The sequence below is a fragment of the Aristolochia californica genome, unplaced genomic scaffold (genome assembly GCF_029961685.1).
Source record: "Aristolochia californica isolate CCGP_79_NKW_82.1479 unplaced genomic scaffold, dmAriCali1.0.hap1 SCAF_13, whole genome shotgun sequence".
Taxonomy (NCBI): Eukaryota; Viridiplantae; Streptophyta; class Magnoliopsida; order Piperales; family Aristolochiaceae; genus Aristolochia; species Aristolochia californica.
In genome coordinates, this window is record NW_027181804.1 from 8,640,892 (window position 1) to 8,664,306 (window position 23,415).

At 37.5% G+C, this 23,415-nt stretch overlaps 2 protein-coding genes across 2 annotated transcripts; both read right to left on the bottom strand.

Moving 5' to 3' along the window:
• Positions 1–13,054: 13,054 nt before the first annotated feature.
• On the bottom strand, positions 13,055–14,952 carry LOC137948763 (protein GRAVITROPIC IN THE LIGHT 1-like). Its single transcript, XM_068794925.1, has one exon. It carries the CDS (start codon positions 14,731–14,733, stop codon positions 13,288–13,290), a length of 1,446 nt encoding a protein of 481 aa, XP_068651026.1. The 5' UTR covers positions 14,734–14,952; the 3' UTR covers positions 13,055–13,287.
• Positions 14,953–15,865: 913 nt separating this feature from the next.
• On the bottom strand, positions 15,866–21,485 carry LOC137947911 (monocopper oxidase-like protein SKU5). Its single transcript, XM_068793752.1, has 9 exons — positions 21,167–21,485; positions 20,397–20,506; positions 20,046–20,316; positions 19,790–19,928; positions 19,057–19,423; positions 18,463–18,828; positions 18,292–18,370; positions 16,310–16,509; positions 15,866–16,218 (listed from the first exon to the last, which is right to left on the bottom strand). Exons 1-9 carry the CDS (start codon positions 21,305–21,307, stop codon positions 16,116–16,118), a joined length of 1,776 nt encoding a protein of 591 aa, XP_068649853.1. The 5' UTR covers positions 21,308–21,485; the 3' UTR covers positions 15,866–16,115.
• Positions 21,486–23,415: the final 1,930 nt, after the last annotated feature.

Genomic DNA, 23,415 nt, shown 5'->3' on the forward strand with positions numbered 1-23,415 from the left:
ATAGTTCAGTCATTAAACCTAAAGAACATCATGTATAGTAGAGAGGGGGAGCATACCTATAGTCCGTACCTTGATATGGCTTTTTCCACTTCCAAACTTGATCGTTCCTCCCCTTTTGAGATTTAGATGGATGAATAGACTCTTGACTCCTGTCAAGTGTTGTGAATATCTATTGTCTAGGAACCACATTCCTCCTTTCGCATGTCTTCTAGGACAAATTTCTTCCTATCTTGCATTTACAAAAGTTCGAGGTTGGTGTGGTACCCTTTGAGTGGGTTCTTAAAAGTTAGCACTCCTATCTTGCTATGAGGGTTGGTATTGCCCCTTTTTCTTTTTATAAAAATAATTTATGTTGGAAGGCCCTTTTTTTCCACAATGAAAACATGTGATAGGATTTCTTTTGTTGGATTTTGCAGCATTAGATTAAATTCTAGAGGTTTGTGGGAATTTTTTGTTCTTAAAGGATTTGCCCTCTCCTTAAGAAACTTTAGGCCTATTAGACACCTCCTTGCCTTTTGACTGAATTTGTTGACTACTTGAGGTGCAAGGCTACTCATTTAGATCCCAACAAATGTCAAAGGTTTCTATAGTGCTAGGTCTTACAAAATAATCAGTCAAGTTTCTAAGACCAACATTTTCATCATAATCTAAGCCTGTTTTGTTTTGGGCAATTTTTTGTAATTGGATAAACGTATGCAATTTCTTATGACTTAAGGAGAATTTCTCAAAATCTCCTTTAAGACAATCTCTTTCATTTTATAGAGAGACACACTTGTCTTTCAAAACCTCATTTGTTGTAAACCCTTCATGAACTTGGAAAATCTTTTGAACTTTCTAATAGAAAAAGCAATAGCCTCATCATCCAAATCAATTTTGTTGGAAGATGAGCTCCAGCCCACATGACCAAGAAAAACCCACATATCTAAAAGTATTATAATATGGGCCACACGACCAAGGAAGGCCCACAAGATGGACCCAATCCCATAAGAAGTAGGACCCACCATGATTACCACGAGCCGGCATCCTTATCACATAAGTTGGAAGATCAAGAAGGACTCACAAAGGCATCTTTATCTTATGGTCACGTCCTAAAAGAGTTCTAGTTTGAGTTATGTTTGTATTTTATCTATATGTAGTTATTTAATTATGCTAGGACTTATCTTTAAGTGTTAGAGTTTGGGTGTAATTGGGACAAAGGTAGTTTTATTGTAATTGGACTCTACTACCTTCCTCTATTATAAATAGAGTACTCTGATTATAAAAAGTCAATGAAGTCAATGAAGTATTTCTCTTTTCCATAAATTCAACATGGTATCAGAGTAGGTTTTGTGAGTTGACTTGGTCAACCCATAGAGATAATGAGATCCTTGTCTCTAAATCCTAAGCCTAAGTCTAGGTTCGTATTTCTTTTTCAGTCCCTACACCCGTTAGTTTTCTTTGCGTTTTCACCTCTATAATGAGCTTTTAATATTGAAAATTATATATTGAAGAAAATATATTTTAGTCTAACTTCCAAAGAAAAACGATTTTTTTTCCAATCAAAATTATCTACGGAGAGATATCTATATTTGAATGAGCGAAGGTCAGATTGAAAAAATGTTCGATCAGTAGCAACAAGCTTCCGATTTTGAGGTATTTTATGCTATAAAGAGCTAGACTTTATATAGATAAATATATATCCAAAGAAATAACTGTAAGTATATTTTTTTACCTATTCAACCAATTTGTTTATTTGAATTATCTACAAAGAGAAATTGATATTGGAAGTAGCAAAGGTCATATTGCAAAAGAGGTTTGATCAATAGCAGAAAGCTTCAACTTCCAAAGTATTTTATGTTGTCAAGAAAGAAACTTTATATGGAGAATTATATATCAAAAGAAATATATGTAAGTCTATTTTCTTAAATATTCAACCAATTCTAGATATGAGTTTTTTATAAGGAGATATTGATCTTGGAAGAGTCAATGGTCATTTTGGAAAAAAAGGAGAAAACAGTATTTAATTCGGCCAGATGACAGAGACCAAAATCTATCAGATTATTTTTCTAAAATTATAATTTATGAAGAGAAGTTATAATTTTATGAAATTTATTTAAATCTAGTTTCAGACGAAGAAAATTTCATGTCAATCTGATCTATATTTAGAAGTATATTCGCATTGGAAGAATCAAAGGTCATGCAGGTATTATGTTGCATTGAAAAATCTGAATTTAAGCCCATTGTTTTGCGTCACTTTTTGAGTTGATATATCAGGAAAATATCTCACTTCTACCCGGTTTGAGGGTTTATCTATACATCTCTATTATTTGAACTTATGGCTACATCTATGATATTTGGTTCAAGCTGGGGTCACTGCCATTACTTCCCAGCTTGAGGGGGAGAAGTAGAAGAAGTACAAGGAAGAGGTATTTTATTCCATATGTTGTGGATAAGTTTTATGTGACCAGAATATTCAAGAAAGGGGGAGCACACAAGATGAAGCTTATGCATCTAAGAAAAATATTGATATCAGATTATGATTATTTTATGGGTCCTTCTGCAAGGTTTATTATTTTGGTTCGTGTTATATGTGTTGGAAGATGGTCGTGTTACATTACAATTACTGTTATTATGTCTCTTTGTTTGAGACATTATTATTGAAGAAGAGGTGGCCTAAGTACCTTTTCTCATACCATAATTTATTTGACTCTCGATAATATCACGGTTGGGACACCATGATAAATTTAACTCTAAAAAATATCATGGTTGGGATAACATGAAGAAGAGGTGGCCTAAGTACCTTTTCTCATACCATAATTTATTTGACTCTCGATAATATCACGGTTGGGACACTATGATAAATTTAACTCTAAAAAATATCATGGTTGGGATACCATGAGAGTCAGTGCTCAGATTGGGACACCATGATAAATTTAACTCTAAAAAATATCATAGTTGGGATACCATGAGATTCGGTGACCGGATTGGGACACTATTATAAATAAACCTACTACCCCCCTGTAATGGCTTTTATTTCTCCTACCACTTGAGAGTCATTGTCCTCTGGAGGGACACGATGGTGGACACTTCAGAGCAATGTCGATAGACACACTACCTACAGAAGACTGAGTGTGCCCTACATCCAGCATTAGGACTGGAGTATGGATCAATGTCTTACCAGCTAGGAGTGATTTTTACTTTCAGTTATATTATGCCAGCAGGGCCTCATGGGAGGGCGCAACAACTTGAGGGGGAGTCTTGGAAGATGAAGGCATATTAGAAGATGTGTCATTTTATACAAAAAGATTTTATACCTCATTTGTAGCCACACAACCAAGGAAGGCCCACAAGATGGGCCCAAATCCATAAGAAGTAGGACCCACCATGATTACCACGAGCTGACATCCTTATCACATAAGTTGGAAGATCAACAAGGACTCACGAAAGCATCTTTATCTTATGGTCACGTCCTAGAAGAGTTCTAGTTTGAGTTATGTTTGTCTTTTATCTATATTTTATGTTATGACTTATCTTTAAGTGTTAGAGTTTGGGTGTAATTGGTACAAAGGTAGTTTTATTGTAATTGGACTTTACTACCTTCCTCTATTATAAATAGAGATTCATGTACTCTAATTATAAGAAGTCAATGAAGTATTTCTCTTTTCCATAAATTCAATAAAGTTCATTATCATACTCATCATCATTTACTAATAATATAAAACTGATTTTATTTTACTTGTTATCTTCTTTCTCAAATTCTTTCAGTCTCATCCATATGTGAGAAGATTTTTCATTAATTCATCAATAGTTACAATTTTTATTGCTCTAGTTTCATTTATAGTTATAACCTTGAGCATCATTCTATAGGTAAGTTTCTCATAATTTTATCTACCTTTTGTTTGTCTAAGAAGGTTGTGTCTAGATAGCTAATTTTTTGAGAATTCCATTGAATTTTTCACTCATACTTTTAAAGGATTCTCCCGGTTTCATCCTAAACTTTTCATACTCGTTGGTGAGAATATTTACCTTTGCTTCTTTACTTGGGTAGCACCCACATGGGGTACCTCAAGTTTGTCCCAAACCTCCTTGACACTTGTCGGACCAATGATCCTAGATTGCTCCATAGCATTCAAAGATACTCTTTCTTTTCATCATTAGTGTGCTCTTGGAAACTGTTCTATTTCTTTGTCACCTTAATTCTCATTTTATGGGAATTTATGGTCCTTGACCAGTGATTTCCTATAAATCAAACTTATTTTCTTGACCACTTGTTAGATCCGACAAGGATAATCCTTGAGGGATTGAATAGGTTAATTAAATTTTATCGCTAATTTATAAATTACTTGCATATAGAACAATCAAAAAACAAAAATAAGTCAACCAATCACTACACCAATGATTTTTATAGTGGTTCTTAATCAATATTTTAGATTGCTACTACACTCCTAGGGAGCTCTTGCCCTGGAATTAAAGGATTTCACTATAGTTAGCCAAACGACATTTACAACTTAGAGCCTCAAGAAACTCAAAGTACAACACCAGCCCAAACACCTTTGGACTTATGATCAACAACTTCAAGGTACAAGCACGTAGGTCTCAATTAAGGGATTTTACAACTTCTAATCAGATTTGACAAATTTTGCAAGAATTACTTGATTTTAATGTACAAAAATACATCTTTTAAGGCGGATGTAATAATTAAATATCAAATTGATTACAACAATCCTAGGGTGAATCTATTGGCAATTTTCCACAACACGACTTGAGTCTTAAATTAGAAGCCCGTAGGAAGCTATTTAGGACCAAGCTGAAAGCCCATGAGGAGGAGAAACCATATGGCACTAGAGAGTTAGGGGAAAATTGTCTAAAAATGCCCTAAAAAACTGGAATCAGTTTTGTAGAGACAAAAGAGTTAAGGAAGAATTAGAAAAGGAAGCGCCAACTAGTTTAGGGGCAGAACTATCATAGAGAACTCTTTAGAAGTGGTATTAGTTAAGAAGAAGACTTTAGAAGAATCCAAGTTCGATTGTATGTTTTCAAGCACAAGGGGATGTCCTCGTAGTCCCACACAATAGAAGTATCTATAGTCCTCAATTTATAAATTGTAAGCTCTTTTAGCCTTGTATTCACCAACTATCAATACAAAAACTCCCCTTTTTAGCTTTAACTAAACTTATCGACTTCAACCAACCCCTAGGTGTCCTGATAAAAAATATAAAGGTCACGGGGTGGCTCATCCCCCATTAATAGGGTCTCTATTCAACGTACATAGTCTCAGTAGCTCATATGCTCCCCCGAGGAAGACGACTCTTGACAAGAGCAAGAATCCTTGGTAGTATCTTCAATTCTTTTTGAAATTTATTTTTAGTCATTTTCCACATTAGCCTAGCCACCCTTCCCCAATCCTATAACGCTAAAATCTAGTAGGTCTAAAGGCATATTTCCCTCCTCCCATCCTTCTTATGAGTTCTAGCCTCCCTAGAATTCTCCATCCACGTTTAACTTAGAATAAAAACTTTAGTTTGGTTGACGAGGTTGGCAACCTCCTTTCTATACTCACTTTCCCCTTTAAATTGTTTTTGTCTTTCCCCTAGTCTCCAAATAGCCCCTATTAGTTCCCCAACCTTGGACAAGCCATTCTACCCTAGTCACTCAAGTTACTTTCTTATCCCCTTGCTCAAGCCTAACCCTATCCAGCCAACCAGAGTTTCATTCAAGGTACCATATTCCCCACTCAAAATGAAAGTTAAGGGTCCCCAACCTCTTGCTTTTGAAGCTCTAGCAAGAAGGCAAGATCATAGCAAAATGATACATAATGACTATTGTACTAGTTCTATTGGTATTGAGGCTATCGAAGCTGCCATAGAATTGGTGAAATTGAATTTAAGAGGCCATGGAAGGTAAATTGATATTACTTATTGATTTATTGGATTATTCTTAGATGAGAACCACTAATTAAGGTTTGGACATCACATAAATGATTTATGTGCAAACTGCTCTTGTATTTCTAATATTTTGTAATGGTGATAAAAAGGTTTTGATTCAACAACATTTATCTAAATTTGCAAAGTATTGCATGACACTTTGAGAAAGCTTGTATCTATTGATTTGTTGTACTAATTCTCAAATTATTTATGTTTATTAACGCATATTCCATGCAAAAGCATATGTTAGAAATTATCTCTTTAATAATCCAATCTTATCTGTGTGAGAGCCCCGAGCAATTATACGGTTACAAGGTTATGCTTCTCTAATGTATAGAAGCGTAGCAAGTGTAAACATAGGTAACAGAGAGTCCTAACTTGAGTAGTAATCAGAGTTAAAAATTCCTCATAATTGATTTATACCATGGAAGGAGATAAGTATGTTTATGTATTTATTTTTTATTGTAAACATGGTATTTTGTATATGATATTACATGTGGTATCAGAGCATCAAGTTTTGGTGGTAATGTAGAATTATGAATTTCGTTGTTTTTCAAGGATTTTATTTATCATTGTCAGAATGACTCTAGTAAATCAAAGATGTATGTCTTCTTTTTTATAGAATTTAGAATTATATTTTTTATTTTTATGTTGTTGTAGCTTTATTAGTTTTTATTGTTTTCAGGGAGATCTAGTGTAACCATCGGAATTTTGTTTGGTCATTGTTAGCAACTTCTAAATAATGTAGAGTTTGTTGAGCCACGACCTCATGTAAATGTAGCTCTTTTAGTTGTACATTAACCTTTACAAGAGGTTGTTGATACAACATTGAAAAGATCAACTAGAACATGGAAACTAATAATTTCTAGTGATTATGTATGTTGGAAGATAGGGCCCAAGCCCATACGACCAAGGAAGGCCCACAGATCCAAGTGTGGCCCAAACCCATAAGACCAAGGAAGACCCACACATCCAAGAGATGTAGAAGATGGGCCCAAGGCCCATAGACCAGGGAGAGGGCCCACAGTCTCATACAATGATGGCAAGATGGTAAATAAATGGTCATCTCATAGAGATGGCCTTAATGTAATTAGTTTAAAGTTCCAGGGTTAAAACCCTAAACCCTAAACCCTAAGTTCAGGGGTATTATTGTAATACAATAGTTTCATTAATCTATAAATAGAGCTTCAGGGGGAGGGTTAGGACATCAAGTCTATAACCTCTTCTTCCTCTATTTTCTCCCAATTAGTCTGTTATGGTCTTGGGTTAAGTACCTATGTCTTCCGCTCCTAACAGGCCGGTCTTTTGGGATGTATTGACTAGGTGCTTAACATTTGGTATCAGAGCTAGCGCTACGACGGGGGTTTGATTCTCATGTGCTGCAAGCGGTGTGGAGGTGTGTAGCCCTGGGCGAAGGGGGCGACCTAGCGGAAGGGGCGACCAGAGTGTGTTCCCGCACCATGGGCCATTGCTATAAGCGGAAGGGGCGACCTGAGTGTGTTCCCGCACCTTAGGGCCATCAGTATAATGGGCCATCGTCAAAAGTGGGTTGTCTCCATTGTAGGCCACCGTGAGCGTCGGCCTCGTGACAGTGGGTGTGATGTTATGGTCCTGGGTTAAGTACCTATGTCTTCCGCTCCTAACAGGCCGGTCTTTTGGTATATATTGGCTAGGTGCTTAACAGGGTCCTTTTCTTTTTTTTCTTAATGAGTTAAATCCATGGAGTCCTGAAAATCAATATAGTATCAGAGCATTGATTTTCAGGACTTAGAGTATGGTATTTGAAGATTCCAGAAACGGATTATATTTCTTTTCTCATATTGATGTTTTTTTATATAGTTGGTGAAATTCGTGTTTTTATTTTAATGGTACTATTTTTATTTCTTCAGTTTTTTTTCTGCTAGAGCCTGATGAGATTGAGGTCAATTATTTTTCTCTCATTAATCTGTCGCTGGTATTTTTAAACTACTGCTTCCTGATCATCATCTCAATAAACTGCTTCATGTTGTTTTGCAATGGAATGCCTTACCCTCTGTTTAGCTTCTAGAATGCCGACGTCGGGGAAGAAGACGGCTCTGGTTTTGTTTCTCATGCAGAGACGGAAAATTATTTTGCGTTGCTATCTGGAAGGTTGCCATCCGATGACACTCCGTTTATTTTCTAAAGGTCCCGATTGTTGTCAAGCCGAAGCTCGTTATATGTTGTCATCCAAAGTCTCTCTAGTGCTCTATTATCCCGTTGCCATTGTCAAAGAAGACAACTCTGCATTTCCATATCGAGATACAAATTCTGATCTGGCTTCATGTCAAAGTTACTGCATATAAATGATTATATTTGTTGCTTTATCTGGCATTGCCTCTTCCAGAACACCGTTGTTGCTTGTTGCGTCGTAACGGTAATGCCGGTTGGGTTGCCAATTTTGGGAGGACGATGATGCTGACCTTTCCTTTGCAAGCTTGGGCAAAAACTCATTTGCCATCTCTAGTTCTATCCCACTCTATTCGGCAAGGAGAGGAAGAAGAAGGCATTGTAGCCTTATTAAAGTTTCCTAAGTCAGGAACTTGATTTAATCAGTGCCTGCTTCAACTTGGACTAGACCGGGTCAACCCAACAACCCAACAACCCAGCAACCCGAGGGCAGTTACCGCTTCTGCACCAGCCAGACCGAGTCAACCCAGCAACCCGAGGGCAGTTACTGCTTCTGCACCAGCCAAACCGAGTCAACCCAGACCAATTCGGACTGAGTCAATCTGACACGGGCCACTTATTTTTTGCCTCAGTATACGTGTCTAGACCAAAACTTATACATATTTTTGCAGTGACTCGGATATATTGGTCTATTATTTGACTCGGCACGACTTGGTAAATTTTTCCCTGGCTGAATTATTATTTTGAAGAATCGATAGATTATTCCTTGGTCAAGATATTATTTGGTACAGATATTTGCATTAGATTATTTCATGGGTCAATTTTACAAGGAAGATTTTGGTTCGTGTTGTATGGGGACCCATGTCAGCTGCTGTTATTGTGTCTCTTTGGATGAGACATTATTATTGAAGAAGAGGTGGCCTCAGTATCTTTCTTCATACCATAATTTATTTTGACTCTAAAAAATATTACAGTTGGGACACCATGTGAGTCGGTGCCCGGATTGGGACACCATCATTTATTTTGACTCTCAAAAATATTGCGATTGGGTGACCATGATGGATGAGTTTATTAAAACATATCATTTTACTTCCCCCATTAATGTAATTTATTACTCCTACTTGAGAAACACTGTCCTGTCCAGGGACACGGTGATGGAAGACATTTTTTTATTACCTTTCAGCGTATAGACCCACTACCTACATTAATAGGAATGGACAGAAGATAGAAGTGTGTCAAACATCCAACATGAGTTATTTGAATAGATTATGGAGCAATGTCATATTCCTTGAAGTGATGTTACTCTCACTTATCTTATGCCAGTTGGGCCTCACGAACGAGAGCACCAACGTGAGGGGGAGTGTTGGAAAATATGGAAGACTGCCAATTTACATAAAAAGGTTTTATACACCATTTTTAGCAAGCTGGAAGTTTATGATGTTCTCTCACCCCTAGCTTGAGAAGGAGTATTGGAAAATAGGGCCCAAGCCCACATGACCAAGGAAGGCATACATATCCAAGTGTGGCCCAAGCGCATAAGACCAAGGAAGACCCACACATCCAAGAGATGTAGAAGATGGACTCAAGGCCCATAGACCAAGGAGAAGACCCACAGGCCCATACAATGATGACATGATGTTAAATAGATGATCGTCTCATAGAGATGACATTGATAATTAGGTTAAAGTTCCAGGGTTAAAACCCTAAACCCTAAACTCTAAGTTCAGGGGTATTATTGTAATATAGTAGTTTTATTAATCTATAAATAGAGCTTCAAGGGGAGGTTAGGACATCAAGTCCATAACCTCTTGTTCCTCTATTTTCTCCCAGTGAATCCCTTTCTCTTTTTCTTCATGAGCTAAATCCATAGAGTCCTGAAAATCAACAATGTGTACTTACAAGAATTTAAACAATGACATTGGTATTGGGAATGAGTTTTGAGACATTTTCACAACCAATGAGTAGTTCTAACTCTTAAATTGTGGTATGTTGCTATGTAGAATGAGATGAAACCTATAATTTAATCAAGTTTGGGATCTTATAGAATTGTCTAATGGAGCGAAACCCATTAGCTATAAATGGGTATTTAAGAAAAAAAATCTTTAGGCAATAATGAATGTTACAAGGTCAGATTCGTAATAAAAGGGTTCATACATAAGGAAGAAGTTGACTACTGAGAAATATTATCTCCTGTTTCTAAGAAAGATTCTTTTCATATTACCATGGCCTTAGTTGCTCATTTTAAGTCACCAAATGGATATGAAAATGGGTTTTTTCAATGGAAATTGGAGGAAGAGGATTATATTAAACTATGTAACGGGTTTTAGCTCAAGTGTTTGTGGTCACCTAGTTTGCAAGCTTAAAGTTCATATTGGATCAAACAAACCTCTCGTTAATGGTATTTGAAATTTTATAATACATATACAAGAAGGTTATCAGGAGCAAAACCATCTTTTTGGCTTTATATTAAGATGATATCTTCTCGCAATGAATAATATGAGATTGCTACATGAAGTGAAAATATTCCTCTCTCAACATTTGATATGAATGATATGGACAAGGTGTCTTATCTCATTGACATTAAGATTCATAAAGACAAAACAAAAACATTTTAGAATTGTCTCAAGAAGACTATATTAATAAGGTATTTGAGTATTTTAGGATATAAAAAATTGTTCACCTCATGTAACACCCATTATGAAAGGTGATAGGTTCAGTTGAAACCAATACCCTTGTGATGACCTAAAAATGTCACAAACGAAAAATATTTCTTTTGCTTTAGCTATTGAAAGCTTAAGGTTTGCCATGTTTTTACTAGACCACATATTGCAATTGCAAAAGAAGTGTTGGAAAGATATCAAAGGAACCTAGGTTTGGATCACTAGAAAATTGTAAAAAGGGTCTTGAGATATCTTCAAAGGACCAAGAATTTCATATTTAAATATAGACGGTTCAACAATTAGAAGGTTTTTAGATACTCATATTCAAATTTTACTGGTTGTGTTGACTCTCATAAATCAACATCAGATATATCTTCATGCTTACTAGAGGAACTATATCTTGGAAAAATACAAAGCAATCCTTAGTGGCAACATCCACCATCCAAGCCAAAAAAATTACTTATTTTAATGCAACATTACAGGATATTTTGTTGAAGAATTTCATTTCTAGGTTTCAAGTTGTTGATTCTATCTAATTGACATTGAAGATTTATTATGACAATTTAGTTGTTGAGTTTTTGGCTAAAAATAAAACGAGTGAAAGCCAAAGTAAACATATCGAGAGGAAGTACTTAGCCATCAACGAGCATGTAAGATCAAACGAATTGTTATTGAACACATTCCCTCTTATGAAATGATTGTTGATCTTTTAACAAAATGCATGTCACCAAAGTTATCTAAGTATCATATAACATGAATAGGACTTTGTTTGCATTTATCATGTTCAGCTTAATGGGAAGTGTTGCATTTTATAGCAAGTTTTGCTTATGAAATTCTTGTTTTAATTTGTCTTCTCATTTTATTTGTATATATATGACTGAGAATGAAAAATATAATTGTAGACCAGAATAAACTTTTGAGGCTTATTCATAAAAATAAAACTATATATTTCACTAGAGAATTCGCATTAGAATACACAGAAGGTAATACTTGTTTGAAAGAGACTTACTACCACGATTCATGTAATTCTCTACTTTGTTACAAATGTAATATGCTTGGACCAAGTGATAGGCTGTTAGAATTTATTTCTTTAATGATCTTATCTTATCTATGTGTAGGCCCCAAAGACGGTTATATGGTTTTACAGTTTAGGGTTTCTTTGATGGAAAGAAGAAAAATGGATAATATAGGGTCTTGACTGGACACTTCATTTTCACCATGTTGATCACAATATAGTGATGAGAGTTGGAATTGTTCATAATGGGTTTCACCATGGAAGGGGGGGTTAACACATTTAACTTTTCTGTTAATGGTAAACAAGGTATTTGTATACAGTATTACAGCTTGTTTTATGGCCTCTTACTTGGGAACGATTTCCCAAAAAAAACTTAGTTTCTGGAGAAGAATCTACTCGCGGAAGCCTAAAACGAGTAAAGATTCTTTCTAATTTTGTTAGAGCAAAGATGTTGCCAAGAGGATAAGAAAAATAGCTATCAGTTCTTGCAGAACCTGATTTTAAATACACTACAAGTTACGTACGTTGGCCACAGTCATTTGTCTTCCTTGGCAGTTGCTTCAAAACCAGGACAAGATCCCTGACAAAAACTTGTTTTGTTCAGTGACCGTTACCATTCCCCTGCCAGAATACTTTATCCAACACCGAAGCACTGCCAATGGCAGCTTTCCCATCTCCCAGAAAGCCCAAAAATACCAGCTTCTTCTAGGCAGTCTATCCGGATGCCCGACAAGCCCAATTTCTCCAGGACCACTTCCCACCACGTGGTTAAATCATCTCCATGAAACAGGATCATGGCTGGACAAGGGCTGATTCTTTGCTTATCTGATCTATAGAGGACGCAGTTGACTCTTCAATCCGTGAAACACAATAAACCAATGCCTTATTCCACCAAGTAAACTCTGTATCTTGCTTGAAGAAACTCTAAAATCGTTTCCGAAGAATCCTGACAAAGATAACAAACAACACAGACCAAGCAATGGAGCTCATAACATTACTTTGCATTCTGTCTACTTCTAACTGTCAGGCCTCTGTTATGTTCCAAGATGGTTTTCAAAGCCACAACCATTTCTTCTCCTGTCTTCAGTATAATAAGCACAAACAGAACTTCTCAGCCGTCAAAATGGAGATAAATGCATGGACTAGTTACCTCACATAGACAATCAGACATCCCAAAGAGTGGCTAAAGTCTGTTTTGATATTAAGTAACAAACAACTTCAATAATAGGGTTTGTTGACAAATGCAAAGAAACCAATGTTTTGCACAGATGGAAGAACACCTTAGTGGTAAAATTCCATACAGTCAAGAGAAACAGAAAAAGGCAGTCCAGATAACAATCTGTGGGGAGACAAGCAAGAAAGAATGAGAGAAAAAAAGACAGAACTAATATGGATGCAGTAATGAAGTAATGAAAAACTTCTTATAATTCACTCTTGACTTGAAATGTGTGTGTTTTAGTAAAAAAGAAGAACTTTTCTTTACAATCAGCTCTACCTTGTAATGTCTTACGAGTTTCAAAGTAAAGCTTGAGGAGAAAGATAAAAGAAAAGTAGTGGTATATTACAAAAGCCACATCACACTAAGGCTATCTGACTGTCTTCTCTGTATCAATCCAGTTAGATACACCTGAGACTGGATCACTGTCTTTCCAACCTTAAATCCCGGAATTACAGTAAACCCAACTTTTGCCCTTGTCTTCCCACTGGCCGAATTAGCCGGAGCACTCCTCCGGACAATATTTTCCATATAAACCATAGAAAAATCAACTCCCTTCTCAACCTGAAAAATCCCAACAGTGGGATCAAACGAGAATGCCAATTTATGAAGCATCCAAACCATGCTCGCCATGTTTACAAATGCCTCATAAAAGGAGCCTGATGATCTCCAAGAATCCAAGCTCATGTCCTCAACTAAATTTCCCAACAGAGAAGACTCCATGTTTGAGCGGATAAGCTGCCGGTACTTCTTCTCACAAAATTGTGCGAAGTCGCAATCGGGATTTGCCTCTAAGAGTTCTAAGGCATCAACTGATCCATGCTCTACAAACTGTAACAAAAATTTCCTTCTTCTACTACCGTGATTGACTTGCTCAGAGGCAGACTTTTCGTTCCCTTCTAACCCAAAATTCTCTGAACTGAAACTTCCAAACATTCCTAAACAAACATATGATAGAAAAGCATACCGACTATGCCCCTTCTTGGCATATTCAATCCCAGGATAAAATGACTTCGCTGCCAAATCCAAATCCCATCCCACGTTCTTAATGAGATCGATCAACAGTTTGGTAAAGCTATGAGTTGACCGGCAAACGTCCTGTAAAACAGAACGAAAGAGCCCAATCGACAACAGAAGCTCCGGCGAAGAAGAGTCAAAACAGTCCAAGCTCCTCTCCAGTCTCCAATTGTCAGCTTCGAGTTTCTCTAATTGCTGCCTGAGAGTCGATACTTCAGCATCTCTGCGGTCGATCTCTGATTGCGAACAGTCGACCATCATACCGAAAGTGCGGAGGAGGCTCTGGTTCTCTCGAACCTGAGCTTCTAGGTGTGAGACGAGAGGGATATTAGGGTTCGGACAGTCGGGATTTTTAAGATAATTTTGATAGAAGTGTTTCAGCTGCGAAAGCCTCTGAAGGTGTGATACGGCGGTCCGGTCGGCAGCTTGTATGCTTTCAGCGTCGAACGGCGCGTGCGCAGTCTGCAAATGAAGATAGGAGGCGTTGAAGGAGGAAACCGTGGCGAAGAGCAAAGAAACAAGGGTTTGAAGCGTTTGAAGCTTCTCCGGTTGATCAGGCTTGATAACGACGACCCGTTGCCCCGTGATAATTTCTTCAGAAAAATCAAGGAGGGAGAGATCAATGGGATCATCCTCCTCGGCGCCCCCTGCCGGAGCTGCTGCTTCGTCCTCCTCCGCAAAGAATTCGGAGGTTTTTGTTTTGAAAGCAAGGGCGAATTTCTGGAACATTTCGGAGATTTGAGGAGTCTTTACGGAACCCTCCATTTCTACCATTTCTTCTGATAGTGGAGGGATCTCTTCCTTCTTTCCGCAAAATACCAAGACATGAAGCAAGAGCAGAAGAAATCAAAAGGGTATCTACACCTCTCTTGCCTTTATTCTTTTGGTTATTTCAAGGAAGGGATGTCTATTCAGTTGGAGAGAACTGAGGGAAAGAATTCGGAAAGGATCTCTACAAGCCTGACCTCACACGTTTTGGGTCTAAGCTTTTTCCTCTTCAGGCTAAGCTTTTTCCTCCATTTTATTTTTCCGGTTCCAGAGAAAGGCTTCATAACAGAACTGCACAGCTCCCCAACGTTCGCTTTTGACACCTTTTAACTACAGTTTCAATCTCTTAATCGATTCCTTTACTAAAACTAAAGCGAAATTTAATACTCTGATCACCTGCTTCCGAGACGCCTTATCCTTCTCTCTCTGAAATCCAAACTAAATCCCTCCAAATGTGAAAGAAGACCCAAAAAGAAAAAGAGAAGACGAAGTCACTTACGGTTTTATAATGGACTTCGACACGCTTTCGTCAGTGGAAGTAGTTGGAAATCACTGAAAAGAAAAGGTTCGTTGTGGAGATGATGGCGTTCTGGGCATAACAGTACTGACCAAGGCAAAGTCAAATGCTTTACAGAAGGGTCAGAGCTCATGAACTCTACTATTAATCTCAAAACTAATCTTTTGCAAATTGCCAAACTGAGGTTTTCAGAAGAGTTAATTACAGGTGTTAAATATGGAGAAGATGGCAGTCTTGGTGAGAGTTGGGCCGAGAATCAAGGGCAGATTTTGAATTGGCCTGTACAGAGCTAATCACGGAAAGAAACATCAAAATTAATGGAGATTTTAGAAATTTTGTATCCGTTAACATTTTAACAACCCGAGTTGAAAATTGGCGAATGATAACGACGCCGAAAGTGGCTCATCTGGTCCTGGATTATTCGTTCATTTTGTAGCACTGTGTATACGGGTGTCAATTTAAATTAAATGAAAAAAAAATTACAAGGTGCTGCTGTATCCGAACTCCAAAATCGGTAGTCACACCCCATAACGAACCTTCTCTCACTGGCACATCCTTGACCTCTCAAAATACCAACTAGTTACATTGTTTAGTTACTTAGAAAAAGAATATCACAGAGAGTATATGAACTGAGTATATGCAGTCAAATAGAATTGAAAGAATGATGAATTCCTAATAACACAAATAAAAAGAAATCCAGAGTATTCCAAACCATGTAAAATCACAGAACCATATGCTCCTCAGGGTGGAAAACCCATGTAAATTAACAAAAATCAGTTTACACACCTAACACTCTAGATTCATATGCTCCTCAGGGTGGAAAACCTCCCCGCAGATTAAGTAGAGTTCATTCAGTTGCTAGTAATGCTCATTATAAAATGGCAGCAAAGAGCAGCAGTGCACAGAAAAAGAAGTTCACTTTTCCAGCCATTATCAATGAAGCAGAAGATTTTGATCCATGAGGCGTTTGAGCTCTGGAAGAATGAGAAAATATGAACTACAATCAGTTGGAAGAACAAAAAAAAAAAAAAATTTTAGGAAAAGGTTCGGCAATTGCAGACTTACTTCTGCAGATGGGCAACAGCCCCGCATTTGAGAGCATTTTCTGGCAAGGGCAACTCAGTTTTGTTAGTAGCTTCAGGATTAACTACCCTCAAATATGTTTCCTGACCTAGATACCAAGTATCAAGATTCTCTGTACGAATATTCCACACACCCACATTGTCTAGAGAAGCCAAAACTGCAGTCCATGCCCCTGGGAAAACCTATAAATGAAACTTGTATTTCAGCACTTCCCCCCGAAAAAATGGCAATGCAGAAAGTAGTCTCATGATCCAAAACTAAACAACAACGCACAAATAAGCAAATATTGTTTTTTTATCAACCGATTCCAAAATAAGCAAATACGGCTACATGCAACACACCTTCTAAACTTGTACTACAGAAATTTTAAAGCATGTTACTTGTTTTTTCTTTTTTTAAATGTATAATGGTTGGGATTAGTGAGCACACTTCTTCAACAAAAAAAAAAAAAGAAAATGTATAATGGTTGGGATTAGTGAGCACAAACGGTTCTTGACTGCAAAGCTAGGAGAACCAGGTTCAAAAATATGACTAAGAGATCAGGATTTCAGGATTGCTCACTCATCCTTTTTACCTACAGATCAGGTTGTATAAAACCCTTGTTTCATAATGTTTATTACTCACGCCTCCTAGAGAGTAGCCAACTTTCCCATGAAATTCCATGGATTAACTTACTCAACCTTTATCCAGTACTCTATTTTTAAAAACATTACCTTGCGTGCATATGAGCATGCATGGAAACCTTGGCCAGCTGGGCAAGTTGACTCGCATTTTGACTGGTAGCAATGCAAGTTAGATGTCTGAGTCAGATTTATAATAACTGATTTTAACCAAGAGTTTGTACCTGCAATCAGGCGCTCATACTAGACCCATCATAATTCATAGTTCTGCTTTTTAAATGATTTCAATTAGAGAACCATTATATGCTGCAACCATAAGATTTTCTGCCTACATAAGCTAAAATAAGGTTTCTTATGTGCTTCAACCAGTAAGCATGTCTTCCCTAAACCATTATCTCAATATAATTTTTTTCAAGTAAAGCCATCTCTTATAATGCAATTTACAGGATAAAAAATTATTATTAAAACCAATCAAAGGAATTTTTAAGTGACCCAAACAACCAACAATTTTTGAAATTGTCCCCACTAGATGATCCACAGTTCGGATCTAAGCAAAATTTTCATATCTAAGGGCCCAAACATTTTCTTCTTTACTTTGAAATGGAGTTTTATTGAAAAATAATACTAATATACAATCAAAGGAGCAGCAGGCAATTAACCCACAGGGGGAGGACAATCACCTGATACAATTAATCTAAGGGCCCATTCAATTAATACCATATAATCCAAATAGATGACTAAAATGCAATCTCTTAAGTGAGTAGAGCTACTAGATGATTTAATAACAGTTTCCATCAGATAAAGTAACATATTTGGAATGAAGAAAGAAATTGATTAAAGGATTAAGTATTTACAACTCATCAAGTATGTGCATTTAGTTCTTTTTCAAAATTTTATTAATGATTTTGATGAAAACAAAAATTATATCAATGGATCAACCTTATTGCGTACTTCTATTGGTCTTTTAGAATTTTCAATAGGTTCTGATGATATTTTGTACTAAATCTTGATGCTTACTTAGTTTTGACCCAGTGCCCAGATAGCCAATCAACTTTATACCTATTAAAATCACATACAAGCGATGAAAACATTTCTCTTTCCCTTACCTCCACAAATACTCATTTGTAAAGACGAGCAATACTACATAATAGTGCATTTAACTCTCAACTCATAGAATATAATAAGAAAAACAGATTTTTTTGAGAAATATGAGAAACCCTGTAAGATAATCAAGTGCAAAACCAATACATATGCAAAAATAACTCACAAGCTCTCACTTAAACAGCATGATTGGGCAATCAAAGCCCTGTGGAAAGACTAAAAGCAAAATATATCCAAATATACCTGAATTGTACAGCGTGCAACTCCATCCCACTTGTTATATGTTCCCCTACTGTTCTCTGTCCACTCACCATAATCCATCCTGTCATGCCAAATCATGTTGACTAAGAAAAGGATAAAAAACATAAATACATTTAAAACATGAAGATCTCAGTAGAAAGAAGGGATTCATACCCAACCACAAAAAATGCATATCCGTCCATGTGGTAACTCTGGACAATTGTATCATTGTTCTGGAAAATAATTTCTATGAACCCCCTGTAAGTACCATTTATCACAGAAGTTGCCATCTTCGGTGGCCCTGTAAGAGGCCGGGTTGGGAAGTCAAGTTTGTAAACATTCTTCACAATATAATTGTCAGCGAGCCTAATGGGAGTAGTAGGATTGACATATGAAATTCCATTTAGTGTGGTTCTCCGTTTCCCATCAATAATCACTGGTGGTTTGTTTTTCAATACATAAACTTGAGTTACATTTATTTGCCCATATCTAAAGGATCCCTGTGGGTTGGGACGAGCACCACTTGCAGAGACATTCCACCTGGTTAAATTAACAAGCACAAAGGTAAATCAGGCTTCAACCTCAAAAAGCTTATTGATTTTGCAACCCAAACACATCAACTAAGAAGAACAACAATCAAGAACTATCATCTTAAGCATGAAAACAAGAGCTAGAACACAACAGTCAGCGTTATATTTATTTTTTCTTTCAAATAGTGCACAGAAATGATTGTAATCTTACAGACATAAAACTGTAACACACACGAACCTGATAGACCTAGCTTGGTTCATCGAAAATGTCTTGTCATACAAGTCATTTGGCGGATCAGGAAGTGGACCACTAGCACTACCTTTGGAATTAGAATATTTTAAGATGGCAACACCTGTAACTCTGGTCCAAAGTGATTGATTCACAAACCGAGCACTTGCTACAATATAGTAATCACTACTTGCATTCTGATCCATCGTGACCAAGAAAGAATAAGATTGTCCAACATGGATGTCTAGATTGGTATAGTTCTGCTGCACTGTGTAAGATCCTTCGGTCTCCACAAGAAGCAAGTTGTGGTTCTGGATTCTGAAATTCAAACTTGTAGAGATGCCGACATTATGTACACGAAACCTATACGTTTTACCTAAACAGAGCAAACATGTTGTCAGCAAAAGCACTAGTAACTACCATACCACATAAAGGTGCAAGAGGTAAAATACCCATCAGATTAAAAGAAAAATAATAAACCAGATAAATAAGCCAGATATATACACTATAACATCCTATGGATAACTTGCAGATTCCTATAGTCACTTCAATATTCTAAATTACTTAAACATGACCTACAACTTCTAATGAGAAACTAGAAGTTCACTTCATATTATTATAATGTCCAAAGAAATATCTTAATATATGCACATTATTGTGAGGAAGATACTAAAATCTGTACATATAATGGAAATTGGTTATATAAAACAAGCTCTAAAATAGAAAAAACTACAAACTTTACCTGGGTGGACATTAATAGTTTCATAATCAATACCATCTGGAACAAGTGTGAAATTGTAGCGATAAGGACCCTTTCCATTCATGAGAACTCCATCAGGCATGCCAAGGTCCTTACCCGCATCCAATGCCTTCCTAAGATCCTAAAAGAAAAAAAGGGGAATAGCATGCAATCAAACCATTATTTCAACTATAGCCAGTTCTTCCATCAGATTGAACAGGATGGATTAACCAGATTACAATCTTAAGATAACACTAACCGTATGGTTCTTGTTGTACCAGTCGCCTATGAAAAGACTGATGTCACTATGAGGCTGACCAAAGGGCACCGAAATAACTATCCTGTTATTAATAATGAGGCCTCCAAATCCTCCTGCAGCTCGCTGAAACTTGAGAGAGGGAGAGTAAAAGAAGCTCCCAATCTGATCCTTCACCTGAAACTGGTATGTCCAGTTCCAACCAGAAGGAATGGGGCAGGTTGTACCCAGAACTCCATCTTGCCAAGAGTTTCTCCTATGCTGAACTCCAGGCCTGCAAATATTGACAACAGTAAAGACCCAGTCTCCTATTTTTTTTTTTATAAACAACAGCCAGAATATTACCACACTTACCAAGTAATTAGTAAATCTTCGTCTAAGCTGTTGAGAACATTGACTACTACATTATTATTTGTAGTCACATTAACAATGGGACCAGGAAACTTTCCGTTCACTGCAATCACCTATAATATTCGAGCAATAATAATTAGAATAGGTAATTCAAATATGGAGTATCAAAGAACTGAGAACGTCAACTAATGCTCATTGGGCTAAAGACCGCAATAAGCGTTAGATACATTTAAACAATCCCTTCAAACAGGAAGGAAACTTTAGCATGGAAAGGGACTGCTCAGAAACGCCCCATTGTAAAGGATGAAATATTCGACCACGAACACTTCAAACACAGTGAATCATGGGCCCAAAAGTAAAATCCAGCGACTAATAGCCCGAAAACCATAGACATAAAAAAAATAAAAAAATAAAAAAATAAAAAAACACAAAACAAAAACAAAGAAAGAAAGAAACCACAAGCAGAGTAACTCCACCCGTTTAATACCGAGCAGATCCGCCAGAAGAAAACAACCAAAATGCGGCGAAAACAGTAACCGAAAGACCAAATTCGACTCCAATGAAGCAGAAAAGCGTAAGATAGACAGATCTACAGCAATGCCGTACTCGCAAGACTACCTTCGGTCACTTATCCACATCACCTTCCCGAAAAAAATACAGTAGAAGCAACATTCAACAAACTGCTATCACAGAAGTAGCCAGAGTAAAATACAGCACAAAGCAAGAAAGATACTGAGAGAGAGAGAGAGAGAGAGGTCCAGCGGAAGTCAGACCTTCTGTTTGACGCCCAACGGAGCGACCGTTATGTAACTGACGTCCCAGTCATAGGCAACAATCGGATCTGCCGCAAATGAGAACCCAACGAGCAGAAAAACGCCGAGCAAAACCGCTGCAAATGACCATACCGAAGCCATTTCCCTCTTTCCTTCAGCAAAAACACAGAAGCAAACTAATCTCCCGATCAGTCTCCTCGTTACATTATCGGAAAAAAAAAGAGCGTCGGAAGACGGTCACAGAGCGGCAGAGCAACGCAGAGAGAGAGAGAGAGAGAGAGATAAAGAGGTGCGAGACACAAAAGCGCAGCAGTATTTTTGAGACCGTTCAGCTTTTGAGACCGTTCAGCGTTTCGGTTGCTCTAAACAATTAAAAAACGTTTAGAAAAAAAATTACTTGCTGAGCGCCAGGCAATCGCCAGTCAATCGCCAGTCAGGTAATACTCATTTTCCGTTTTCTGACAACCACACTCTTTCGTCGCCACGTGGATCAATCACCCGTGGATCCGTCTCGGTCCCGCTTTCGTTTTTACAAAATCTTTCATGTCTTCTCTACGTGGGCCCTTCCGTCTTCCCCGTCCCTAGCACGACGGTCGACCAAATACGGTATTACATCTATTTCCGAAATATCGCCATAAATTAAATATCTCGCCGGGACAGTGAGCCCATAAATAGAGAAACTTCCTCTACTGTCTTCAGAGGGGACCACCGGGGGTGTTTAAGAGAAAAGCCGATAATTTCCCTTCGAAACGGAACGTGTCATAAATACGAAGAACACGGCGAAGTATTCCGTTTGGATACGGTCGACTTTCGAGCGAATACGTCCGTCCCGTTGGACCCATCCAGCTCAGAGTACCCATCCGCAGTGGTCAAACAGCGCGCGTGTAAAAATTAAAAAGGGCAGCAGCGAGCGTGCGCGTGTCCCTACGGCGCGCTGGAGTTTGAATTTGAGTAGCTCCAGGAGTACTTCCTTCGTGGGTCTTTGCGTTCAACTTTCCGAGCTGGGACCCACCAGTACATATTCCTAATTTCTGATATGAGGACGTTTCTGGAGAAAGCGGGCCCACAGCCAGCCTTTCTTTAATTTAAGCAGGATAAAAGCGACGAATAATAGCTTCTGCGAGCGGGAGAATGATGCGACCACATTATATTATAAAAAGATTATGAATAATAACAATTTAATATAAAATTAAAAATAGATTAAAGAGGGGAAAGAAACAAATCAAATCCATCTCAATCGAGTTGTCTGAAGCGGTAAGAAGACTGAGAAGAAAGAGATCAGATCCTTTGTTAAACGGGTGAGGCAAATATTCTTCGAAGATGGTTCTTATGCCGGATGCTAATAAAAATTTTATTTTCTGATATATCTCACATTATCAATTACATGTATATAAAGGGATATATCCCCTATAATTTCAAAATACAAATCTACCTTATCTTATCTTCAAATCTTCTTATTCAATCTTTTTATCTTTAACATTCTCCCTCAAGTTGGAGTTGGAGTGTATTAATGACACCCAAATTGCCTTACATTGGGACGAACTCAATGCCTTAGTGAATAAGTCTATAGTTTGGTTGTTGGTTCGTATGTAGGTTGTTTTAATTATGCCCACTTGAATCTTTTCATGTACTAAATGACAATCAATTTCAATGTGTTTAGTTCGCTCATGAAAGACTGGGTTTGAGGCAATGTATAGAACAACTTGGTTCTCACAATATAATCTGACCGGCTGAATGTGTATGATTTCTAAGTTCTTTAAAACATTATTCAACCAAGTAATTCGCAACATGTAGTAGCCATATAACGATACTTTGCCTCGACAGTTGATGGAGTCACCGTTGTTTGCTTATTTGTTTTCCAAAAAATGGGTGATTATCCAAAAAATATGCAATACCCAGTTACAGACCTTCTTATGTCCCTGTAGCTAGCCCAATCTGCATCACAAAATGTATTTAATTGGAGTGTATTTGTCAATACTAACGAGGCATGGATCGTGTGAGCCCGTCGTCTTGATGCACGGTCAGCGATTCTCCGTCGATAGTCAAGCAATGGATTGCTCCAATAAAGTGGGCTCTTGTTTTGAGTTCAAAGTCATCTCTCGCTTCTTGAATTCTTTTATGTTTGGAAATGGATGGGAGGGAGAGATGACGGAGGGAGGGTCAACAGAGGAAGCCCTCCGAATAGGCGCAACAACTCAATAGATTAAAAGACATACTAAGATAATGTATTTACATCTTCATGTCATCCT